General features: G+C 42.2%; 1 protein-coding gene across 11 annotated transcripts in view; it reads right to left on the bottom strand.

The window, feature by feature from the left end:
- FAM13A (family with sequence similarity 13 member A) overlaps positions 1 to 22218 on the bottom strand; it is a 135236-nt gene that overhangs the window by 47362 nt on the left and 65656 nt on the right. For 8 of the 11 annotated variants that reach the window (XM_040555919.1, XM_040555920.1, XM_040555922.1 and 5 more), the window contains one exon: positions 6434 to 6475. In XM_040555919.1, the coding sequence (XP_040411853.1) occupies positions 6434 to 6475 (42 nt within the window). Of the gene's footprint in view, positions 1 to 6433; positions 6476 to 17525; positions 17689 to 22218 lie in introns of those variants that run through there. The other 3 variants (XM_040555927.1, XM_040555928.1, XM_040555930.1) reach the window with 3 other exon arrangements.

The raw sequence follows: 22218 nt of genomic DNA, 5'->3' as shown, positions 1-22218 counted from the left end.
GGACCCGAGGGAATGGTGTCAAGCTGTGACAGGGGAGGTTCAGGCTGGATATCAGGAAGAGCTTCTTCACTGAGAGGGCTGTCGCGCACTGGAACAGGCTCCCCAGGGACGTAGTCACGGCACCACACCTGTCGGAATTTAAGAAGCCTTTGGACCTTGCTCTTAGTCATAGGTCTGAATTTTTGGGTAGACCTGTGTGGTGCCAGGAGTTGGACTCAATGATCCTTGTGGGTCCCTTCCAACTCGGGATATTCTATGATTCTATACTGCCCTGTGGGAGTAAGTTAATACTGTATCAACTGTATCATACTGTATCATGATTTATTCTTCCCAGAGCAGGCAAAGCAAGCCATGCCCAAAAGAGCCATCTTGGCATGCCCTTCTGTGGAGCAAGCTGCCTCAGAATGGCTGCTTTGTTCATTAAATCATCTGGACAATGTGAAATCATGTTCTACTTTGGTTAATTACTTTCTCCTCACGTCTGCTTGATTTCACTGATACGTAGAGTCAATTATCTCCACAGCTAGATTATTAAGTTATGCAGCTGCTGGAGAACACACTGAGAAATGTCAACTTTTGATATAAATTAAAGGTTCTCCTTCTTCTGCCTGCAACAGAAAGCAGCAGGAGAGTTTTCCAGTGCTGGAGACTTTTACTTTCAGAGAGTCAGCCACAAAACCTGCATCAATGCACAAAGATGTTTTAAGTGCTATAAACATATTTTGATTCTCATGCTTTTCCTTTTGGGAAGTCTGATCTCTGGCACTTCTCAAAGTTTTCTGACCTGTTTACTAAAGCATTTTGCTACTCTCACACTCTTTCATATGTGCCCCCTCTGAATAATGTCTCATTTCACACCCTCTTCTATTACCTCTTCTTCCATGTTGTTTCAATCTCAAGTATGGAAAGGTTGCATTTTCTGCCAGCTTTAAGCACATTACATTTCCCCTGCTACTCCAGCTAGTAACCTGTAAGCTTGAAGATAGGCACTGTAGATTTACCTCATGCAATACTCGCACCCTGCTTGGTCTGTACTGGGCAACAACAAATAATTGAATTGGGCATCAAAACCTCTCTTCTGTTTTTTTCCATTCAAGGCCCTGTTGAGCAAAATCTATCAGCATTCAAGTATTAAAAGAGCACAGTATAAATCAACCAGAACAAACTGACTTACTGGCATAGTATTTTCCCAGATTGGGTTTTCATTTGTGAAGTCAATGAATTAACTGCTGGACATACTTAACTGCCTAAATCATAAGCTGTATTTGCAATCTGGAACTAAGGCGACTCATTGCTGAGATTTATTTAAAATCCATTTGCGTTATTGAGGAAGCAAAAATATTTTGGTTTTGCTTTTTAAATAAAGACAAGCACAATGAGAAGAGAGCCTCAGCAGATACGGACTTTTAACATTTTGCCATTCCAGCAAAGCAGACAATGATTTTTAAATTACCTTGACATTTCAGGCGAGAAATTTCTGAACCCTCCCTAATACAGAATTCCAACATGACCCAGGAATTTTTTTTTTTTTTCACAGGTACCAATATTGTGTAAGAACTGTTTGCTCTCCACAACTGTTGCATACAGTGACATGCAATGTTGCTGATTCATGTGGGATCTGTCTTAAGACAACCACTTCATCTGACACACATTCCCCCAAGAGAAGGATCGTGTAAAGTGTGAAAATAATGAGTTTAAAAATAAAGAGATGTGTTTATTTACTGGGATATTCCGTCACACAGAAGACAATGCTTTCCAAGTTTTTTTCAGCATCTTCACACTTTTTCAAGCTCGGATCCAATTATCCTTCCTTTAAATATGGTATATTTGATGCTACTTGCTTACTATGCAGAAAATTCATCCCACTATAAGCAACTGCCTTGTTTTCTTTAGTATTCCTGCTGTTTTCATGTATGCTGGAATTGCCCTTTATGATGGGTGCACACTGACACCTACTGCCTGAAGCAGAGACAACCCTGAAGGGTTTTCATATACACCCACCCAATTCTGTTTTGCAAATTTAGACCACTGTGTCTGTGCAGGATCCTCTCCAGACAATGAAAACATTCCTCTGAGGGCCATTCACCGCCTCCAAATTATACTCCTGATTTGAAATGGAACAGATCACCTTCTCCCACTGAATATAAAGGGAGCTTAGTGAGACAGTCCTCCTAATTAACAGCACAGAATCAGGACTCTCCGTTTCCCACAGCTCCACCTAATGACAGAGGTCCCTTAGCCTGAAATCTGCAAGGTAGCTGGGCAATAAGAACAAGTGGACCCTAGCAGCCTTGTATCTATTTTCAGCCAAGGCTTATATGATGGACAGTAACATGCATCCCATACCATAACAATTTGAAAAAGGGCCCTGCACTCCCGTGGGCTTTAGGACCTCTGACTGCATGGTCAGCCAACGAGGAAGCACTCAAAAGGAAGTCAAGCAGCTTTCTGAGCAGACACTAAATCTACGACTAGTTGTTTCTGTTTCTTTGGAAAATGGACCTGAGAGCAAATACAGTAAAACATCTCACCCAATATACTACCAATGCTTGACTTGTATTATGCAAAAGGAGTTGTCTCATATAACAACTGTTAAAAGGGTAAACAGGCAGCTGCATTAAATACTTCTAACGGAATATTAGTACTGCCAGAGAAAAGAAGTACTAAAACAGGTGAAACTGTTTTATGTCAATGCCTTGCCCTGAACTTCAAGGTATCAAATGCAATTTTGACACTGCTTGTGACATCAGCTCTCATCCCAATTCCAGTTTAATGCTCTACATATCAACAAGAAAGCTCCACACATCAAAGCTTTTGTCCTTTTCCCCTTTAATATCACTCTGGCTTATCTCAGGATACACTTATTAGGAAACTACTCTGAAACCATCTACGTGACTCATATCAAATCTAAAGCAGATCCTCGAGCACAAAGCATGCATGTGGATTCCCTGTCTTTTAAAAACTCATTGCACATGTTGAGCAAAAGTGTGCTTACAGGGAATTAATCGCCTTTGCCAGATGCTGTTTAATTACCTGAAACTGCACACTGCTTCTCAGTACATATTACTCAGTGTAGCTGGCATTCAGATTCTTATAACAGAATTAAAAAATCCATAACACAGCTCCTTATATAACTCTCTCAACTCCCTTTCCCACAAGGCTTCATTACAAAACTTTTGGAACATAGATGCCCTTCGGGCACGACTCCCTAGAACAATCAATCATCCAGCAAGGTTTTCCTCTTCTTTCAACACTGCAGAAATCTCCTTGCCTGGTACTAAGTATAGCTGAGTAAACAAATTGTCTTACCAGGGAATACAGAAAGGGAAAGGACAAACCTGCTCAACAGTCAGTGAATGAATAAAACCACAGAACTCAGAGGAAACCACCTCGCACACTGATCAGACCCACCTCATCGTCCAAATGCCTAACAAGAGAAGGATTCAGCTACAAAATTTCTCATTACTTGCCTAAATTTATTAATTGCCTGATTGTATCCATTTTTTTCTCTCACATACTTCAAAACAATCCTTCCCCTTTGTCTAAAATACAGATGAAATACATGCACTCTAGTTTGTTTTTTTTTATGGTAAATAGGCCCTCCCTGCTCTTTTCTCCATTTTGTAACAGTTTTTGCCTGCTTTTTAACCATCTTTATAAACCCAACGCCATTTGAACACAAGTTACTGAAATCTTATGGGGCCCCTCATCTGAGTCTTGTAAAAGGGTATTCTTACCTCCCCCAAGTCTACTCAAAAAATGTACTTTATACAACCACAAATTTCTGCTTTAAGTGAAATTCATGACCATGCTTCTGTTCTTTTACACCAGTAGCTATTAAAGAAAAAAAAATATATTCCAGCACACTTAAGGAACTCCACAAGCAATCTCTTTCCTCTTGTAGGAAAAAGACCTATAGATCTCAACCTGTCCATCTTTATGTTCTTAGATTAAGGCCTTTTTCTCTATATAGATGGCACGATATAAAGCATTTTGCTGAAATCAGATGATATATAATTTTTTTCTTCCTCTCTCTGGAAAGACTTATCAAAAATAATTTGATTGTGCTTGTATCACCTCTCTTGATAAACTTAGATCACATTTTGCCTCATTTACCACTTTTGTACCTTTAATGATTCTTTGTATCCTTACAGAGCAAGAGTGATGATTAGTTCTGTGCTTGGTAATTACTCCCCCCCCCCCAAAAAAAAAAAACAAAAAAAACAACCAACCCTCCCCACCCCCCCCAAATCAAACCTACCACAACACCGAAACACCAATCCAGAACCCTAAAAAAGTACAATTTTAAAAAATAATGTATTGGTGGCATCCTGACAGTTCTGACTTGAAGTTAAGACTTCAAGCATTTGTGTTATTGTTAAAAATGACATCAAGAGAAATATTTCCATTGCTAGCTGACATGGTACAGTACTGCACCATACAGAATCAAGTGTCTGTTTTTATCCTGGCAAAATTCATCAACTGGGAGACACAATCCTCCTTCAGCATGGCAAAAACCACATACTATGCAGTGTTTGGAAGATAAGGAGCTCTTGTTCCCATTTAACTAACTTGTTGCATAATTATCTATATGAAATTACTGTATAAACAGAGCAGTGGCCTAACTCTGGCTCTATACACACACTCCTGCTTCACTTGAAGTTGATTCACCTGTTCATGATACTTGAACAGTATGTCAGACTACGTAAGTGTGGCTGGTAGCAACACAAATAGATGTGACCATCATTCAACACTCAAAGTTGCACAGAAAATACGTGCCATACACACAAGTTCTCAAGTTATTCTATAGTTATTCTATACCATGAATTGCCCAAACAGAACTAGCTACCCTGCCAGAACTAGCTACACCTGGCAACTCACCTCAGGAGTATACATTTCTAACTTGTGGTAGATAGAAGCAAAATCTGCAAGCTGCTAGCTTTATTTACAAGTAATTGTGTCTCAGCAGTGTTAGAAAAGATGCGAGCTTGGCCTGAAGCCTCACTTGCGAGGTGTGCTGCTCCCTCTCTGCTCTTACCAGCCACTTCACTTTCCAACTCTGTTTATTCTTGACCGTTGAAGAGATCCCTTCCTGGATCATTTTTCCATGATCCAGGAAAAAACTCAGAAGGACAATTTTATGCAGTAAGGCAGATGGAAATGTAGTGAAAGCCTACAAATATCTGAAGGACACATACTGCAAGGAAGAAAAAAAAATATGGGGACTATTCTCAGTGGAAAGTCAGGATGAGAATCTAAATTGGGTAAAATGTGACAGAGTGATCTGTGCAGCTAGGAAATTATCTCCAAAAGGCAAAAGCAGAGTCTGCTTGGACAGTTTGGAGTTTCTGAAGCACAGATTAGTTAACCTCTGCACAAATACACTGCAGGGAATGATGGTGCTTTATCAGGAAGGCAGACAGTACCATGCAATCAGGCTAGTCCATAAACAGTTCACTGACACACATTTCTGCAGTTTTAATACAAGTCTCCACATTAAGAGTACTCATGAAATGCACATTTTCTGTAGTTTATGTCACAAAAAATCTCTGAGAATGAGCCCAAGCTACACAGATAAAAAGGAATACATGCAAGAGAACTAACAAATAAGAGGTCACTGTAAGAATCACCAATCTCACTGCTCTCACAAAAAGCACCACAGGGACTTTTTATTTGTTTGAACTCCAATTAGAAGAACCCGATTATAATATCTGGCCGTTCTTCCTCTGCATCCCTTCACTGTTAATTGCCCTGGCTCTTGGACTTTCACTAAATAGAAATGAAAGCACTGGGACTGAGTTGGCTACTGAAGTAAGCAGAGCAAACTTTCACTGATGTCAACAGAATTAGGCCACTTTTATAAGCAGTGACTTTGCCCTCCAGCTGGCAAAACAAGAAACACGATTTGTTCAAATGCAGTCAGACTGCCATTCCCTCCGGGCAGGCACACTCTGGACCCAGGCGCTCTCCTGCTTTTCCGGGCTGGCTGGGCTGCATCAGAGGAGTGGTTGCTGGATGGGCTGCTGACTCACCATCTGGTTCCTGGTTTCTTTCTGACCAGTACATGATGCCAGTTCCTCAAAGCTCGTGGCAAAAATCTCTCCTGCGCCCACAGATTATAAGCTACTTAAAACAGGCATCTAAACTACTTAATGAAATGAAGAGAACAGGAAACGAAAGCCCATCTTCTAATTAAGAATTGAAAAGACTGGCACAAAAACTTTAACTTTGTCTTTAAATACAAAGTCTGCTGACATTATTTTTGTCTCTCTGAAGTCTCGTTCATCCCACTAGCTGAGCAACAATTATGAACTTAACATTAACCTTCAGTTTGATTAATCTGAGCAGACTTTCTGGAATCACTCCCCACATTTAATTCTAATAACAAGTCAATCCCGCTCAGAGAAATACATTAAAATAAATGAGTAAATACCTCACATAGAAGGGTGACATAGGCCGCTCATCTTCTTGGGAGCTAAAAACGAACAAAAAAATTTTAAAGTTAGTATGCAGCTGTCTTGTATCTGCAGTTCATTTACAGCAAGACATTCAGTCTGAAAAAAAAAAAAGTGATTATAAAAGTGAAGTAAATAAAAGAGATAATAAAAGTGAAACAGATTCATTTCTCAGTGTTCACAAGCGTGTAACAGTTCCACTGCTACATGGTCAGAAGTCGCTCCAGCTCAGCGGCTGTGCACAGCCTATCCCCATAGCAACAATAAAGCATTTCTGCCAGGAGAAACCACCCGAGCCTTTCGCTGTCTGCTGCTCAAGAATTAGACAACCTGCCTATCTAGTAAAGGTTAAGAAAAAAAAAAAAGACATATTGAGAGACCAAAGAAGCAGTGATGGCTGTATGTATACAGCTAAGAATTCCCTGGTATCGCTGTTGCTGTTGAAAGCTGATTTGATGCTGCTGCAATCTGGCTCAACTGCAGAGGTGTGAAATGACCAAGACACAGGTCTGACTGTGGCAAGTCACGTCTGTATAAAATTGAATGGATCTGAAGAGAAAAGTGTGTTACTTGCGGACTTGAGAAAGCATCTCTTAGGCTTGAGATCAAGGGTTGCCACTGGCTGGCATGGAGCTACCCTGCCAAAACAGTACTTCAGCAGTCAACTGCTCTGTCTGAAGCAACCACTTTTTGTGTGGCCAGGTCAGCCTGTAGACAGATCAACTCCCTGGTCCGGCTCATCCTGCAGCCACACATGCCTGTGCTGGCACAAGGGCTAGGATGAGTTGCTGAGGTGCTAAAGCTTAAAGGTGCAGGGGATGTCAATTTTAGACCATTCTGCTATAAAAAGGGGTACAAACAAATTTCACCTAGTCATTCCAACCAAACAAATGGCTGGACTTACAGGGCATTTAAGCCCTTGTAGCTCTTCAGAGCAGGAAATTTGCTTTCCTCTAAGCACACAGGAAATGCCACTGAGGTCGATCTGTCCCCAAAGGATTTTTAATTGGGTCTGAAGAGCACAGTAAGTTTGGGAGAAAGGAAAAAAAAAGACGGGAAGCTGCATAAATTACTTTATACAAAAGCAGAAAGAATAACATTTCACAGGCACTGGAAACTACCCATTTCCCTACTGTTTTGCTGCTGCTTTAGAAGTCTGGGACTGTGGAGCGCCCAGCAATTTACCACGAGCAATCGGTAACTGACATCAACAGGGAGGTCCGGGGCACTGGCATGCTGTGAAGGTGCTCATCATTTTTAAGTGTATTCAGGGGATGAGAGAATATTCATAAATGCTCTGGGTAAGATGAACTCAGCTTCATACTCAAGTCACTTGAGTGCTTTGATTGCCTTGAAACCCTAACCAGCTTCAACAGTGATCTGAAGAAGATCAAACTTGACTAATTTTTGAGAGCCCAGCCTGAAACCATCAGTCTCTCAACTTTTAAAGAATTTTATTTATCAGTTTAGAAAAAGCTTCTCTAAGCTCAGAATAAAAGCCAAAGGGCTCCGTGGGTTTTGTAACTAGGAGGTCAAATAATCACACCCCCGTTCTGCAGCTTGCGCTGGAGTCAGAAGGAAGCTGTCGAAGCAAGACAAGCTGCAACTGGCCTGAAGCCAGGTAAGCACTGTGCTCTTACAGCGAGTATAGCCAGAGGCAGACTTCACTGTGGCTTATTTTGAACTCTGACAATGTTATAACAGATCCACAAATATGAACACCAAATTTATCCAGGGGGAAGGGAGGAGGCAAGGAATCAGGAAGACCGGGAAGGCGGACAGACGGAGCACAAGCAAGCGAGCAGAGCAGAAACCTCACAGGGGTTACCTCTGCATCGCTCTGACTCCCCGCTACAGCGTGCGGACAGTTGTACAGAGACAGCTGGAATCACCTACAGAAAAGACTTTCCCACTCACTGTGACACCACGTCACACCGGCAGCCCGCTGGGAGCCTGAAACACAGATTGAAGGGGAACACAAAACACCACAGAGCGGAAGGAAGAGAAGTGGCTTCTGAACTCGATGCGGTCTGCCAAAGCTTACAGTGCCTCTGTAACACAACAGTGACTGGGCAGTTTTCTGCAGCTCCCTGAGAAGACCGAAAGTGTGGCTGCTGCTGGAAACCGTGATGTCACTTCCACAAGTCCCCCTTCGGCTGCTTGAGCTCCAGGTGGTTGCTGCTGGGTGAGCCCTTCTCTGCTGTCAGACCGAGCGGGCCTGTGGAGGTGTGCGAAGCAGGCCGAAGGCTCCTGCCCGCAGCCAGCGAGGCAGTGCAGAGGCCTGCCTGCGGACTGAGGTACGCCCAGAGGGTCTTTGTGAGGAACGGTTATGGCTTTCAGACAGCCTAGGAAAAGTGAAAAGACATGTGGAAAGGTCCCTCAGGGCTGCTTTCCAGAAGGCGACCTGCAGTGAGCGCACGGGTAAGAATCTCTTCCAGGCACGGACTCTCCCCCCGACGGCATCCACTATCTCTCAGTTCATAGGCTTCAGTTGATTTCCGTATTTAGAATTTGCAGAATACTCTTTTTAATACAGCATTTATTAAGAAAGTTTATGACATAATGGCTGTCCTTATAAACTGAACACGGGCAAGTCCCAATGGCACACACAAAGCATGAAAAATAAACCGTGTGTGGAGAAAAGTCCACAGTGCCATCATAATCTCTGCATCAACACAACTTCAAATGACAACACAAAATGCTGTTTCAGGTACAAGTGGCAGTTGTCAAATCCATAGCAAACATCCCTTCTTTTCCTTATCTCATGATTTGCAAGTAACTTTGAGGTCATAGAAGCACTGTGATGCTGAAAAAGCCCAAATAACTTTCTTATATTCATACTCCCAACTAGTAGCCTTAACAGACCATATGCAGTAGTTGTATTCACCAGACTCTGAAATCTCATGCACTTCCTTTTTTTCCACAGCAACTCTGATATGATCACTGCTCCACAAGTTTAAGTGTTATACATCTGTACAAAAAATCATTATCCACTCATACAAACCAACTGAGGAACAAAAAAAAAGCTTTTAAGAATATTAGCTGGGGGTTGGGAATGAGGAAGAAAGAAACTCGATAGAAGACAGAAACCAAATACCAATTTCATTTAGATTACCACATTTCAAAATTTCACATAGTTAACAATGATTACAGCTGTGTATAATCTCTTTTATCCTGTAGTGCTTTACGTTTTTACACATGCAGCATGGATATGTAGCTGCATCTGGGATGAAGAGATCCAAGCTAACCACTGCAGAGACTTGAAAAAACAACATCTTTTAACTTTAAGAAGAAGATCTGCATCTGAGCAAAGCAGGTTATCCATTTCCCCCTTCCCAATCATTAGCAATAACATACTCGAAGCATCTTTCCCTAACTTCATGCACCTTAGTCAACTCACCTATGCAAGACGGAAGATGAGAGCTGTGTAAATTCTGAATGGATTTGAACCAGCTATTCCACATAATTCTGAATCCCTCAAATGAGATGTTAGACCACCAGGCCCTACTGCACTCACAGAGCACACAAGGATTCTATTTTGACTAAAATACTTTATGAAATACTTAGGTATTGATAAGATAATACACTGCTGTGCTTATGTTATGCACAAAAGCACAGTTTAATGAAAGAAATAGAAATTGTGTGAAAGGTTTTAAACCTTTATACACCTCATCACATGATTTGTGACATAAAAGAGACAGGCAAGCAAGCAAGAATGTACAAGATATGAATCATAAGTGATCATCAGTTGATATTACACAATAAACAGGCTAGAAGTCGGTTTAAAACCTTCCACGCAGGACTCTTACCCACTATCACTCACACTATGCTTATTAAAAAAAACAACTGCTTGCTTATTTTTAAAACACCTTGCACTGAAGGGGGTTTATTAGTACTGCTAGGAAGCCCTTTCCACCACATATCACATCCTTTCTAAAGGAAATGCTGTCATTAAGATATGCCATACATTCACTTGCACTGTACTTATGCTCCATATTTCCTCTTTGGTTAAAGGGACCTTTGCAGAAAGAATTTCATACCTGGCACAGCAACCTGGCAAACCAAGTCAGTTGCCCACAATAAGGAAGAGACAAGTCATTTCCAAAGTGCGTCTCCTATACAGTCTAAATTTCTACCCAGGAAAGAAGTTACCCATTTGGCAAGCAGGTTTAATAACAAATTATATATTTTTATACCCTCAAAGTTTTGTCTAGGTTTTACATATTGTTTTATGGCCAGAAGTCACTGAATATACTTGAGAAAGGATAAAATAATTAAAAAACAAAACAAAACAGATACTTAATCAAATGCCACTGATAACCCGGCCAAGCAGGTGAGGACCAAATATAGCCATCTCTTTCTTCTCAGACACATATATAGCTCTGCTAAATGAAGGGATTAAACAGAAATTGCTCTTCATTCATCTCTCCTGGGAGAGCAATTTCTCATACTCCTGTGGATACCTAAAAATCTGCTGCTCTTTTAAAACACTGTCTTCTTGAAAAAAAAATAAAAAAACTTGCTAAAGTGGAAAAAAACAAACAAACAAACAAACAAAACCCAACCTTTTTTCTTTGTAAGTTTATTTTAGTGCTAGTGTTCATTGTGTTTGTGATCCCCAGTGAGCTAACAGAAAAGTTTGTCAGACTGGACAGAATGCCACTCTCACCCCTAGTCAGTTTGGCATGACTTAGTATTTTAACGCACATGTATTTTACATCACCCATGCAAGGCAGTCTTTGTGTCTCTGAAGATGGAAACATGAAAGCTTCGGTGAAGTCTAATGGTTAAACAATAAATTTTCAACATGGAACCACCATTACCTTTTTTTTCCCCTCCCTTTTGTAACAGGAGTATTGCAGGCAACCATTCACCACCCCACCACATTCTCAAATATGCAATGATTGTTTTCCTTTTTTTGTGTGTGTGTGTGTCTCATAATGACCTTCCGAAAAAGTAAGGGAGCTGTTGAGCCCACTCCAGAACTGAAGCTGTAAAACACCCATTTAGACCGATAGTTCCTGATTTATTTACGTGCATATGGGATACCCTAGCACTACTCTGCTCCAGCCCCCTTGCTGGCTTGAACTCTCACCACAGGTCAGAGAGTGGCTCTGAGCCCTTCCCAAAGAGCTCAGTCCCAAACAAGGCTGTTTGGCCTGCTGAGAGCCAAGTCTTAAAGATTTAGGCCCACCAAACCTGTCTTGGAAACATAGACACCAGTGGACTTTCCTTCCCATGTCACTCATACAGCTTTACAAGTACAGTGTTTGGAGAGGGCCTTATTGACTTTTTATAAACCTTTTTTTTTTTTTTTAAAAAGGGTTTTAATAGTCCTGTTTTATTTGTTCTTAATTATCAGGAGTGCTTCTGTCCTGGTTTCCTGGCACTGCATTACTTCATTGTAAAGCAAACACTGCTTTCCTACTGCGCATCTCTTTTTGAAGTTAAATGGGACATTTCGTTGCTTAAAATAATGCGTTACTTTTTACAGTCATGAAAATGTACTTTGACTCAAGTGTCAACATTTTGCACCAGAGATGAAGGGCTGACACACTGGCGGGATCATGCTGCTCAGCCAAGGTCATGTCTTCGTGTAGCCTTGCCATAGGCTCTATTTGTTCTGCCCTCAAAACTTAGATAAAGGAATGGCTCTTTCTACTGCACCACATCTATTCTGGACTTCAAAAGAAATTAATTATTTTTTAGTGAGAACACTTTTTTTTCAGGCAATGAGATTTCTGCTTCTAATTTTAACACAGTCAAACAAAAAGCCACTGAAAATTCAGTGGCATCAAATTACTAAGAGTATAAAAAGTTGATGCAGCTTCTGGGTGGAGAAAAAGAAAGGCTAAGCTTGGGTGACTTGTTAAAACTTGAAACTTTTTGCCCTCTTTTCTTCTCACCATTCAGAACCATAAAGCCATCTTGCATTAAAAGATGTGCCATTTTTGCAATTGAAAAGGATTTTAATAATATTATTGATTTACTAATATCAACATTAATGGCGCTAAAAACAGCTTCAAGGAATACACAATTCTGAGGCCAAAGTAGTGCTTTTTGCTGAATTTCCTGACTTATTCATGCATTTTTCAGCATTTATTTTTCTTCCCCAAGTTACTTCCCCATAAAAGTTATTTCAAGCTTGTGACAAATGCAAGATTGAAACTGTCATGAAAATGCATTGCATACTTAATTTCTCAGTAGAGTGATTTACTCATAGTTTGTCCTTAACAGCAGTGGTTAAAAGGTAATGTTTGTGCATGTGAGAAATAGCAGGCAATATAAGTTCCTTCTTTCAAATAAAGCAAGTGTTGAGGTATGTCAGGCAAAAGAAGAAATAATATTGTCCTTAATGAAAGAGTAACCATAAATGTAATCTAACACAATAACACTGTGGTGATACATCGGTCATCATTAAAAGCAGCACTTACCATCAATTGTTGAGCAATGCCCCCCTTGCTCTATACCCTTAATCAGAGAAAGAGGAATGCACTATATAGGAACTGTTGGGTAGCACTACGAAATATATGTTTAATAGCCATTTCTCTGTGAGAGTTATTTCCATGAAAATGTTTTCATTTTACCTAAAGAGTAACTTTTATGGTCAAAAAGTGTCTTTTCTGATATTTATCTCCAGTCTTCCAATAGTTACATTTATGCCCAATCATGTTTTAAAACATGGAATAAAGTCACACTCGTGCTTAAGTACCTGCTTAAGCTACTCATTAAACGAGTCAAATGTCAAATATTAGACTTATAAACCAGTATATTTATTCTGAACTTGCATACACTGCAAAACTTCTTGAATAACTCACATGGGGGTGGATTGGTATTGATTTTAATACTAATCTCCAAAGCATCCTTCCATCTTCCCCACACTTCTTTAATCAATGTTTTTCCTAGAGGTCTCTCTACTGAGTCATATCTTAAGCCTGAGAGATCATAGCGTGTAGCAATGTGACTTCAGGGCAGTAGAAAGTGACCTCTCTGTGAGAGAGTTCCCCACTAATCTTCCAAAAAGCATGGGCTTCTGTGTCCTGTTTTAACTGGTGTTCACAACGTCAATATTACTATTTTCTACGGATAAATGGAGTTGAATATGAAGGAGCACTCTGTCACACGTCTGCGGAGCATGTACTATTTATTATTCTGTTTGCCACAGCGAAGGTTAAAGCATGAGTACCCAAGCCTTTTAATTCTAAGAAAAGCTAACATTCAGTACAGCCATACACACTGGGAATACACTGCATTATCCACAGGCATAACTCCGTGCAGTCTGTATGTGAGGGGGCAGCAAGATTAGGGCAAAAAGCCTGAACTGAAAAAAAAAAAAGATACGCTAAAGACATTTTACATACATCCTCCCACTTTGAAGAAACATCAGGGAAGTACAGGCTACCCCATGGTAAGATTTAATGGGCTAAACTTCTAGCTGATAAACGCCACTGCAAGCAAGAGGCTGACTTTACATTTATATTCACATATCTGAATCCAAGAGAACCCTCGACAGTTTAATTTTGTATAATTATTTTCTACTTGCTATCCTCCTGGGTTGCAAATATGTTTATCTTTTTATAAAATGACGTCAATGTTAAACAGCTTGCTTTTGTTGTTTTACTTCTTAAACTAGTTGGGGCTTATTATGAAAGACAGGGCAGCGTCTTTTCTTCTAGTTGTGGCTTGGCAACAGTCCTTACTAGGATAAAACTAGAAAATGGGTCAGAAAGAGGCAGAAGACATGTACCAGCCCAAGTCTCACCTTTTCACAGAATGTAACAGAGTGAAGTTGCATAATGCACACATACCTGTTGCATTATAATCATGAAGGACTGTTACCAGGTAACCTGCAATTTCTGTTTCAGGATTGTTTGTTAAGAGCTTGCAGGCTTCAAATAAAGTTATCTAGGAGCCCAGTTTTTCAATAAATATTCACATTTTCTTGCTTAATCAAGTAGACACCATGAAACACCAAAGAAAACGTCCACGTCGGTTTCCTTTTTCAGTCAGAGGCCCATCTACTGCCCACTTTGTGGTACCCAGGAAAACTTCCACATGCTTCTACATGCATCAAAGTCGAAGCTGTGAGAAGACAGAGCACTCAACGGATCAAACGCGAGCCTGGAAGGCCAAAAAGTTATGTAACATTTTGTGATAGGCTATGCCTATGAATTCAGGAAGACAAGAACCACAGGTTTCAATTTCTCTTAATTCCTGACCAGTGAAAAAAAAGAACAAAAAACAAACACACCTAATAAATCTTCCCTACCCTCAAAGGGGGATGTTCCAGAACATACTTCATTCGTGTTTGTGAAACACTCCAGCTACCTTGGATGGAAAGTGATAACAAAGTCCAAAGGATCAGACTTATTTACAATACAACTTTACACACAGAAGCACTCACTAATCTGTTAAAGAGAACAAGGCTGCCATTAAAAAAAAATAGGAAGAAAATGCAGTGGAACAGAAATGTGGCTAAAATACCCAGTATTTGTGAAAGACTCCAAGGAAACAAGCTAGTAACGTAAATTAAACAAACCCAATGTGGCTGCAAGCGAGACAGTCCATGCAGACAACTGCTGCTGTACAGATTAGAAATAGAAGGGAGTGTGACTGCTCCATCAGATATGCATCTAAAAATATTTGTGATGGCTTCTTCTTTGCTCATAGTTGATTTGTTTCAGCAAAGTGCAAAGCAAAGGAGGCCACTGATCACAAACAAGGCCTAAGTGTGTACTTTGATTTCTTATCTCCTACAGAAACTGACAGCTGCAATTGGCGAAGGCGGACACAGGTTTCAGCTTCACACGACTTCTGTTAAATGTGCAGCACACTGAGCTAGAGGAAATGAATTCAAACATACTTGAGTAGTATTAGTAATGCTCTAACTAGGAATCTACATTATTAAACTAAGCTCATGCCATTCAGAAAACAGATTAACCTATTAGTAATAAGAGAGACAATCACTGGTGGATAGGTTGTTGGAAAATCATGACTGCAACCAGCATGCCATTTACAAGTGCCCTTTGGGCAATGTAGCACATAGTGCAGCACAGGGATCAACACATTTGGCCTTCTGTCTCTTCCCACGCAATGAAACATAACCCTGAAGTCCCTATTGTCACTCCCTTGCAGCAGGCCACCATATCCCTTCATGTGCCATTCCACAGACATCTATATATAGAATAAAATGACACAGTATAGTACATATGGCTCTATGCAAGCCCATTATAGGATTCTTTTTGAAGACAGACTTACATCGTCTAGATCCATGGTAGATATAATACTTGGCCGTTCTCATGACAAATAATATTTTATCATCGCAGCTTCTTAGACAGCAGCATTCCCACCTTCCCCAACCTTCGCACACCAACCACACAGAGATGCAGTCGCTGCACTTCAGCACACGAGGGTTCCTGTGGCAGGCAAAGCATGGCCAGCTTGTAGCTGAGATCATGGTGCCCAGAATGCACCAACACCAGGGAGCTGACCCGCACAGGAAGGGAACCAAGTACGATTACTACTGACAGCACATTCACTTTCTTGAAAGGGCTGGATGGATGCTTACAGCTTGGGAACATGTCCTAAGCAGCGGCACCTGGAGGCTGTCACTTGTCTGCTTTAGACCCAGGCAATACTGCCAGTTGCCAATACCCTCAGCTGGAATAGCAGCAGTATCCTGTCTGCCTCAAGGGAACCACAACCATTGGCAGAGATCACCTTTCCTGAAGCAGAAGGAAATCCATAAAGCCCGCAAGACCCTCCTCAACAGCAAGAAATATGCACTAAGAATGAAGGAGACAATGTTCAAAGGAAAAGAACAGGGAAATTAGGTGCAACCTGGAGAATACTGTAAAGGGATTTGGGAGTCTGTGTTTACCTGCCCCTACCTCCATGGGAAACGAGTTGCTAAAAGTACGGTGTATATATACTAAAAATAAATCAAAGAGCAAAGAATACAGAAATTTGTAAATATTTTTAACTGCAAAATTCAAATAATACCATACCATGCTCTAGGTTTAATGGGAGTTTTAAGAACAATCTGCAAAGTACAGAGTGCATTTCTAACTGATTGAGAGTTAATCTTTTTAACAAAAAAAAACAACAAGGGGTCTAGTTAAGGCTACCCCATGAAACCTGTCTTCCCCTGGGGTGAATACGTGCAGTCAGAAGTGCAGTAACAACCACTTGTTCTGACTTTGGCTATGATAGGCAGATCCTCCGGAACACAAAAAGGTTAAAAATACTATGTGAGACTGTTCCTTCAAATAGAAACGATGTGCTATGACTACTTCTTTAAGACATTCAAACCGTATTTCTGTTTCTCTGCAATCATCAACATGGAACCTTGCAACTGCATTACTGCAAAACAGCCCTCCCCTGCATCCCTCTGCAGAGGACACTGTGCTACATCAAGACAGTAACAGTTTGGACAGCAATTTCAGTTATTATTTTATTGTGTCCGAGTAAACAGCAACTTCAGAGCTTCTGCTGAAGCAGCACCGCCATGGTGCTGAAAAGGCACACGAAGTTATTTATTGTTTTGTGGATTACATAAACATCAGTATTTGCTCCAATACAATAAGGATAAGGAGGCATGCGTAATTTTGAGAACTGAAAGAGCAAAAAAAATAAATAAAAAATTAATGACTGGGTAAAAGGACTGTGTACGTGTACCCCTCCGGTGGGTTTGTGCAGTGCCATTTCCAGGCTCGCTGCAGTCACCCCGCGATGCTGTGGCACGGGCACATGCCAGCACAGGTACACGCTCGCAGCTGGTGCTGAAGAGAGGTGTGTCTCGGCACCGCGGAAACAAAACAGCCCCTGTTTCTGGAAACTAAACCTCTCTGCCGTGCTTTCCAGGCAAGGGCAGACCTCGCAGGCAGACAGCAGACACCCGGGCATCGCCCCGACCCCCGTCTCCGCACGGACACCCCCCAGCTCCCCGTTAAAGGTCCGAGTCCCCCGGGCGCGGCCGGCCCGGAGCCCGGCTCCTCCGCTGCGGGGATGGGAGCCCCGCGGAGCCCCGCGCTGCCGGGGAGCGCAGGCCCGCCCCAGGCGGCCACGTACCTCTGCAGAGGCATGACTTCGCAGGCCATGCTGGCCATGGGGCCGCTGCCGCCGCGCCCTGCTGCTGTGCTGTGCTGTGCTCTGCGCTGCTGTGCTCTGCCCGCCCGCAGCGCCTCGCCTCGCCTCGCCTCGGGGAGCCGGCGGCGCGGCCCGGCCCCGGGGAGGAGCGAGGGGCCGCGGGTTGGCGCTCACTGCGACCCGCCCCGCTGCCGAGGGGCCGAGGGAGGCCGGCTCGCCAGCCCTGCCCCGGGAGGGGAAGGCGAGGCGGAGCGGCGACCCCCGCGCCTCAGGGCCGGGGTCTGCCGGGCCGGGCCGCTCCGCGTTGCGGCTGCGGAGAGGGGGAGGGCTGCCGGCGGGGCGGCCCTGGGTGCGGGCCCCTTCCCTGGGGAGAGGTGTGCCGGGCGCCAGAAGTTCGCCGCGACACAAACGCCTTGTCCCTGAGGGGGATAAGCTGCTCACGCTGACCCAAAAGGGTGTATCTGGCAGCTTGGGTTATGCCCTGTTGTCCAAATGGCAGAAAGCAAACCAGCAAACGCCTCCGTGGTCTGCCGTGCCTGTGCCCCCATGCAGATTTTATCTGTACAGAATAAGTGCAAAGGAAAACAAAACCATACACACATTAATCAAAAGAAGTGTTATGGCGTCAAGTTGTTTTCAATGTGCAAGAAACGCCACAAGCTTCAGCCTAATCACCACAGGATACCTTTCCACAAAAACACCACACCAGGTCTCGTGTATCAGTTCTAGTAACCGTTACCCCCCCACACGCCTTGTCTGTGTAAATGCCACCCGGGTGGGACAACCAAATGCCCACAACCTGCCTGCAGCGGCACCGGTGCTCCCCAGGGAGAGCAGGATGCCCACGGGCCCAGCATTCAGCACGCACTGCGCCACTTGCTCACCTTTAGCACGTTGTATGTCTACAGGTCCTGTGAATTCACCATCCCTTCGCCTTGCAGTAGGCGCTACTGGGGTTCAAATGGTTTATGCAGTAGTAAGCTGATCAATCCAGATGCACCGGGAGGAGGAATATATGAGAATTCTTTTTTACCATTTGAAATGAAGAGATGGTGTTGGAGAAGCCGAACTTACTTACTTTGTTGATGTTCCCTGGGGGTGGCCCACCCTCAACATTTTATTTAGTAGAGATTTGGGGCTGGGAACTGTGGTAACAAAAGAAAACTACACAATGATGTGCCACTTTACAGTGTTTTTTTTTTTTTTTTCATGACAGAGCAGTCTTGGAAAACACACAGTACGAAATCTGTAAGAAGGTCTTGCACTGAAACTTTTTATGGATGCTGAAGGCTCATAAGCAAAGTTTTATCTTTAACCTCCACGCTTCATCTGCCCAGAACATCTAAGGAATCATCAACTTCCTCCAGCATCAGGCACATGCTTCTGCTGCTGCCCTAGCTGTGACCAACATTACCATTGTGAGATGGAAAAAGGGAGAATCTCAAACTGATGAAGGGGCATAAGAGAATGGAGCCTTTCAACATTTTAGGCAGTAAAACCTAATGGCTAATTCCCACAGAGCCATACATGCCAATCTTCTAAAATTCAAGCCAATATTAAAAGCACACTCACATTCAACCCTAGGCCAGGGAAGACTAGCACTGGTTTGGGTGAAAACTGCGGCAAGAGCTAAGTATCTGTATGTTTATGACTTCCATACAGATGTAGGTAATATGAACTATGTGTGAGCCACATCAGCTTTCTGGAGAAACAGCAGACACTCAAGGGTTAGCAGGAGGATATCAGATATTTTGCAGGGATGCCTAAAAGATCTTGACCTTTCTTGGCAGGAGGCAGGAGCATTCTGTATCTTAAACACAAAAGCAGTGGGCAGCTGCAGCCTCAGAAAGCAGTGGCATGGAGTAGAAACAGAGAGGTCAACTGAGAAGTGGATCTGCTTCAGTATGCTGAACTGTTTAATATTTGCTCCTGTCAGCAGGCTCGCTGGAAGAAGTGCATTAGTAATGCTTCTGCCCATTGCCTCAGCACAAGCCTGTTTGGCTGCGCTGCAGTCACGCCAGGCACAGCACAGGGCCCCTTTTTAGGAAAGTCAGCAGTGCTGATAAAGCACTGTGCCATCACAGATCTGGCCTGCTCTTATCTGTGTCAATTAAATGAGTATCTTGATGACTTCCTGTTAAATGTGCTATATGCGCTCTTAAGCAACGAAAATCGTGCAAGAAAGATTTTACTCTGGTACACAAACTGCTGCAGTGCGAAACAAAAGCACCTTGTATTGTTTCACAATTTGACTGTAAATGAATTTGTCCCTTCCTGGTCAGTCTTTTTTTAACACATGCACAGTTATTCATAGCTTATTACACTTCTATAAGCTGAATGTTGTCATCAGGTTGCCAATAAAAAAATAAATTTTTCCCCATTTAATGAAGGGCTTATCTGCGTGGGGATGGAGTCCTGGTTCTCCAGAGCAACTTGCTGAATAAAACAAAGTGGAATAACTCATAATAGCTGTTGAGGTTGAAGCTTATATCCTAGCTATTTTGTTGCAACTTTCCTGTGACTTGCCTGTATAAATGAGCTGGAACGTACTAACGTTCACAACAAAGAATTCACTAACAAAAAGAGACACTGTCATAACCAGAAAGATTAATTCATGAATTAGCATCAGTAAGAAGGTCAATTGCTGGCACTTTGCTAAAATCAACCAGATGCCTTGGGAGAACACTGAAGCTGACTGGTGCATCCTGTGCCATCAAACTCTTCAGACCCATCTCCTGTTTCTGTTCTCTGCTTTTGGAATCCCCCGGATGGGCTGTCAGTTTTCTCCTCTCCTTCCTCATCTGCATCTTTAATATTGCCAAAAACATCATGACAAAGAAGAGGTATCCTAGCTCACCTTTCCCTGCACACCCACTGGCATGCAGCTTCAATGCCCACTAAGAACAAGGAGACCAACGATGGACTTTTGCTAGCATGGCTGGTTTCCCAACATTTAAATTATTTCCAGAATAGCTGCAGATATTGTAATGAAAGGTTTTGACATGGAGAAGCATCAAAGGGAGTGAAAATTTTAAAAGTACTTTGGGGCACAGAGGCCAATCACCTGTGAGAGCGGTGCTACCTGCTACACACACAGCAGGGGATGGCCTGAAGGTGCACGTCACCTTGCTTCGGTGTGCATTATTGCAATAGGCCCTTTGAATCTGTCGCTTTGCTAAACCAGCACAGAACTCCTTAATTCTTCGTCTGCCCTGTCCATGTGTACTAAGAGCAATGTATTTGCGGTACACATTAGGCATACAAAAGCTGCCAGAATACTGAAGTCTTATCTCCAAACAATTCCACTTCCTTCTCACGGATGTTTTTATGTTAAAGCCAACTTGCTATTTGACAGAGGTAAAGATTTCTAATCGTACACCTGCCCTTTTACACCCTTCCTAACTGAATTCAAACTGGATTATCACATACGAAACTTGGGATTATGCAACATTTTGTTTTGGATTTGGTTGTACCTGTTGAATCTGTTCTCCCATGTTAAACATGGGAAATAAAACCTCTTCTGCAGGTTATATACTATTCTTACGTCCCTGTTAGCTTGCTCAGAAAGGCCAAACTCATTTGTTGGCAGCAACAATGCACTGCAGTGGCTATTTATGGAACCACAAAACAAACATGTAGAGAATACACCCACATAGCCTTCTCCCTTCATCCTCACTGGAGACTTTAAACCCAGACTCATCCCAACCATGTATCACTAAATGCTCAAAATGAAAAGAAGCAACCATTCCCAGCTATCCAGTCCTCACCCTACTAAAGAAGTGCATGCTCCATAAAATATGGTAATCATGGGAAAAAAAAAAATCCTCTCAGCATAGGCACAGCATCCTCTCCACTGGCTCTGTGCTCTCTAGTATATTGTGAATATTTCAGGAAAACATAACAAATAAAAGTGATGAAACCCCTTAAAATACCAAGACATGCCACTACACTTCAGCACCTGGGCAAGGCACCACCTGGGTTCACACTATTTGATTTGCAAATTTATTACTGAGATTCAAGAAAGAAAGAAAGAAAGAAAAAAAAAGACACTGTCTGGAACTAAATATGAATAATCACTTTTCTCCTCTGTCATCAATGAATCAATCTACATTTGGAAGGGAAGTGTCCTGTCAGTCATCATTATAGACATGCTTTCTCCTCTCTCTTTCCTTTCCATACTTAGCTGCACAACAAGTAATTTTCTCAGCGCATAAAGCAACAAGATGACCTGTGGCCAGCACAGCAGCATAAGATAGGGGATACAACTGATCTAGTTAATAGATTTTATGAGGATGTTGCTGTGTCTGCCTCCTGAGAAGCAGTTATCCTTTGCCTCACTGCACTGTCATACACAAATTAGATACTATTTAAAGAAAAAAAGATTTGTCTGGTCTGATAAAATCTTAAGATATTTAAGATGATGGAGTTCTGCTCAGTGCCATCAATGTATTACCACAGTATTTACCAAGTTATGTAATAATTTCACCCTGGCAGAAACATGAAATGCAAAGCAAAGATATAAGCACATCTTAATCTGGCTGATAATTAAAGAATGTACTTTTCAAAACACCACCAATGCAAATTTTAAAATGCCATTATTTATGTACACATACTTGCATTTATACACACATTTTTCTCTTAAGACTATCTGTGCATATAAACAACAGCAATTGCA

Source organism: Cygnus olor, chromosome 4, assembly GCF_009769625.2.
Source record: "Cygnus olor isolate bCygOlo1 chromosome 4, bCygOlo1.pri.v2, whole genome shotgun sequence".
Taxonomy (NCBI): Eukaryota; Metazoa; Chordata; class Aves; order Anseriformes; family Anatidae; genus Cygnus; species Cygnus olor.
Note: the sequence above shows the minus strand (reverse complement) of the source record. Positions and strands in the feature narration are given on the sequence as shown.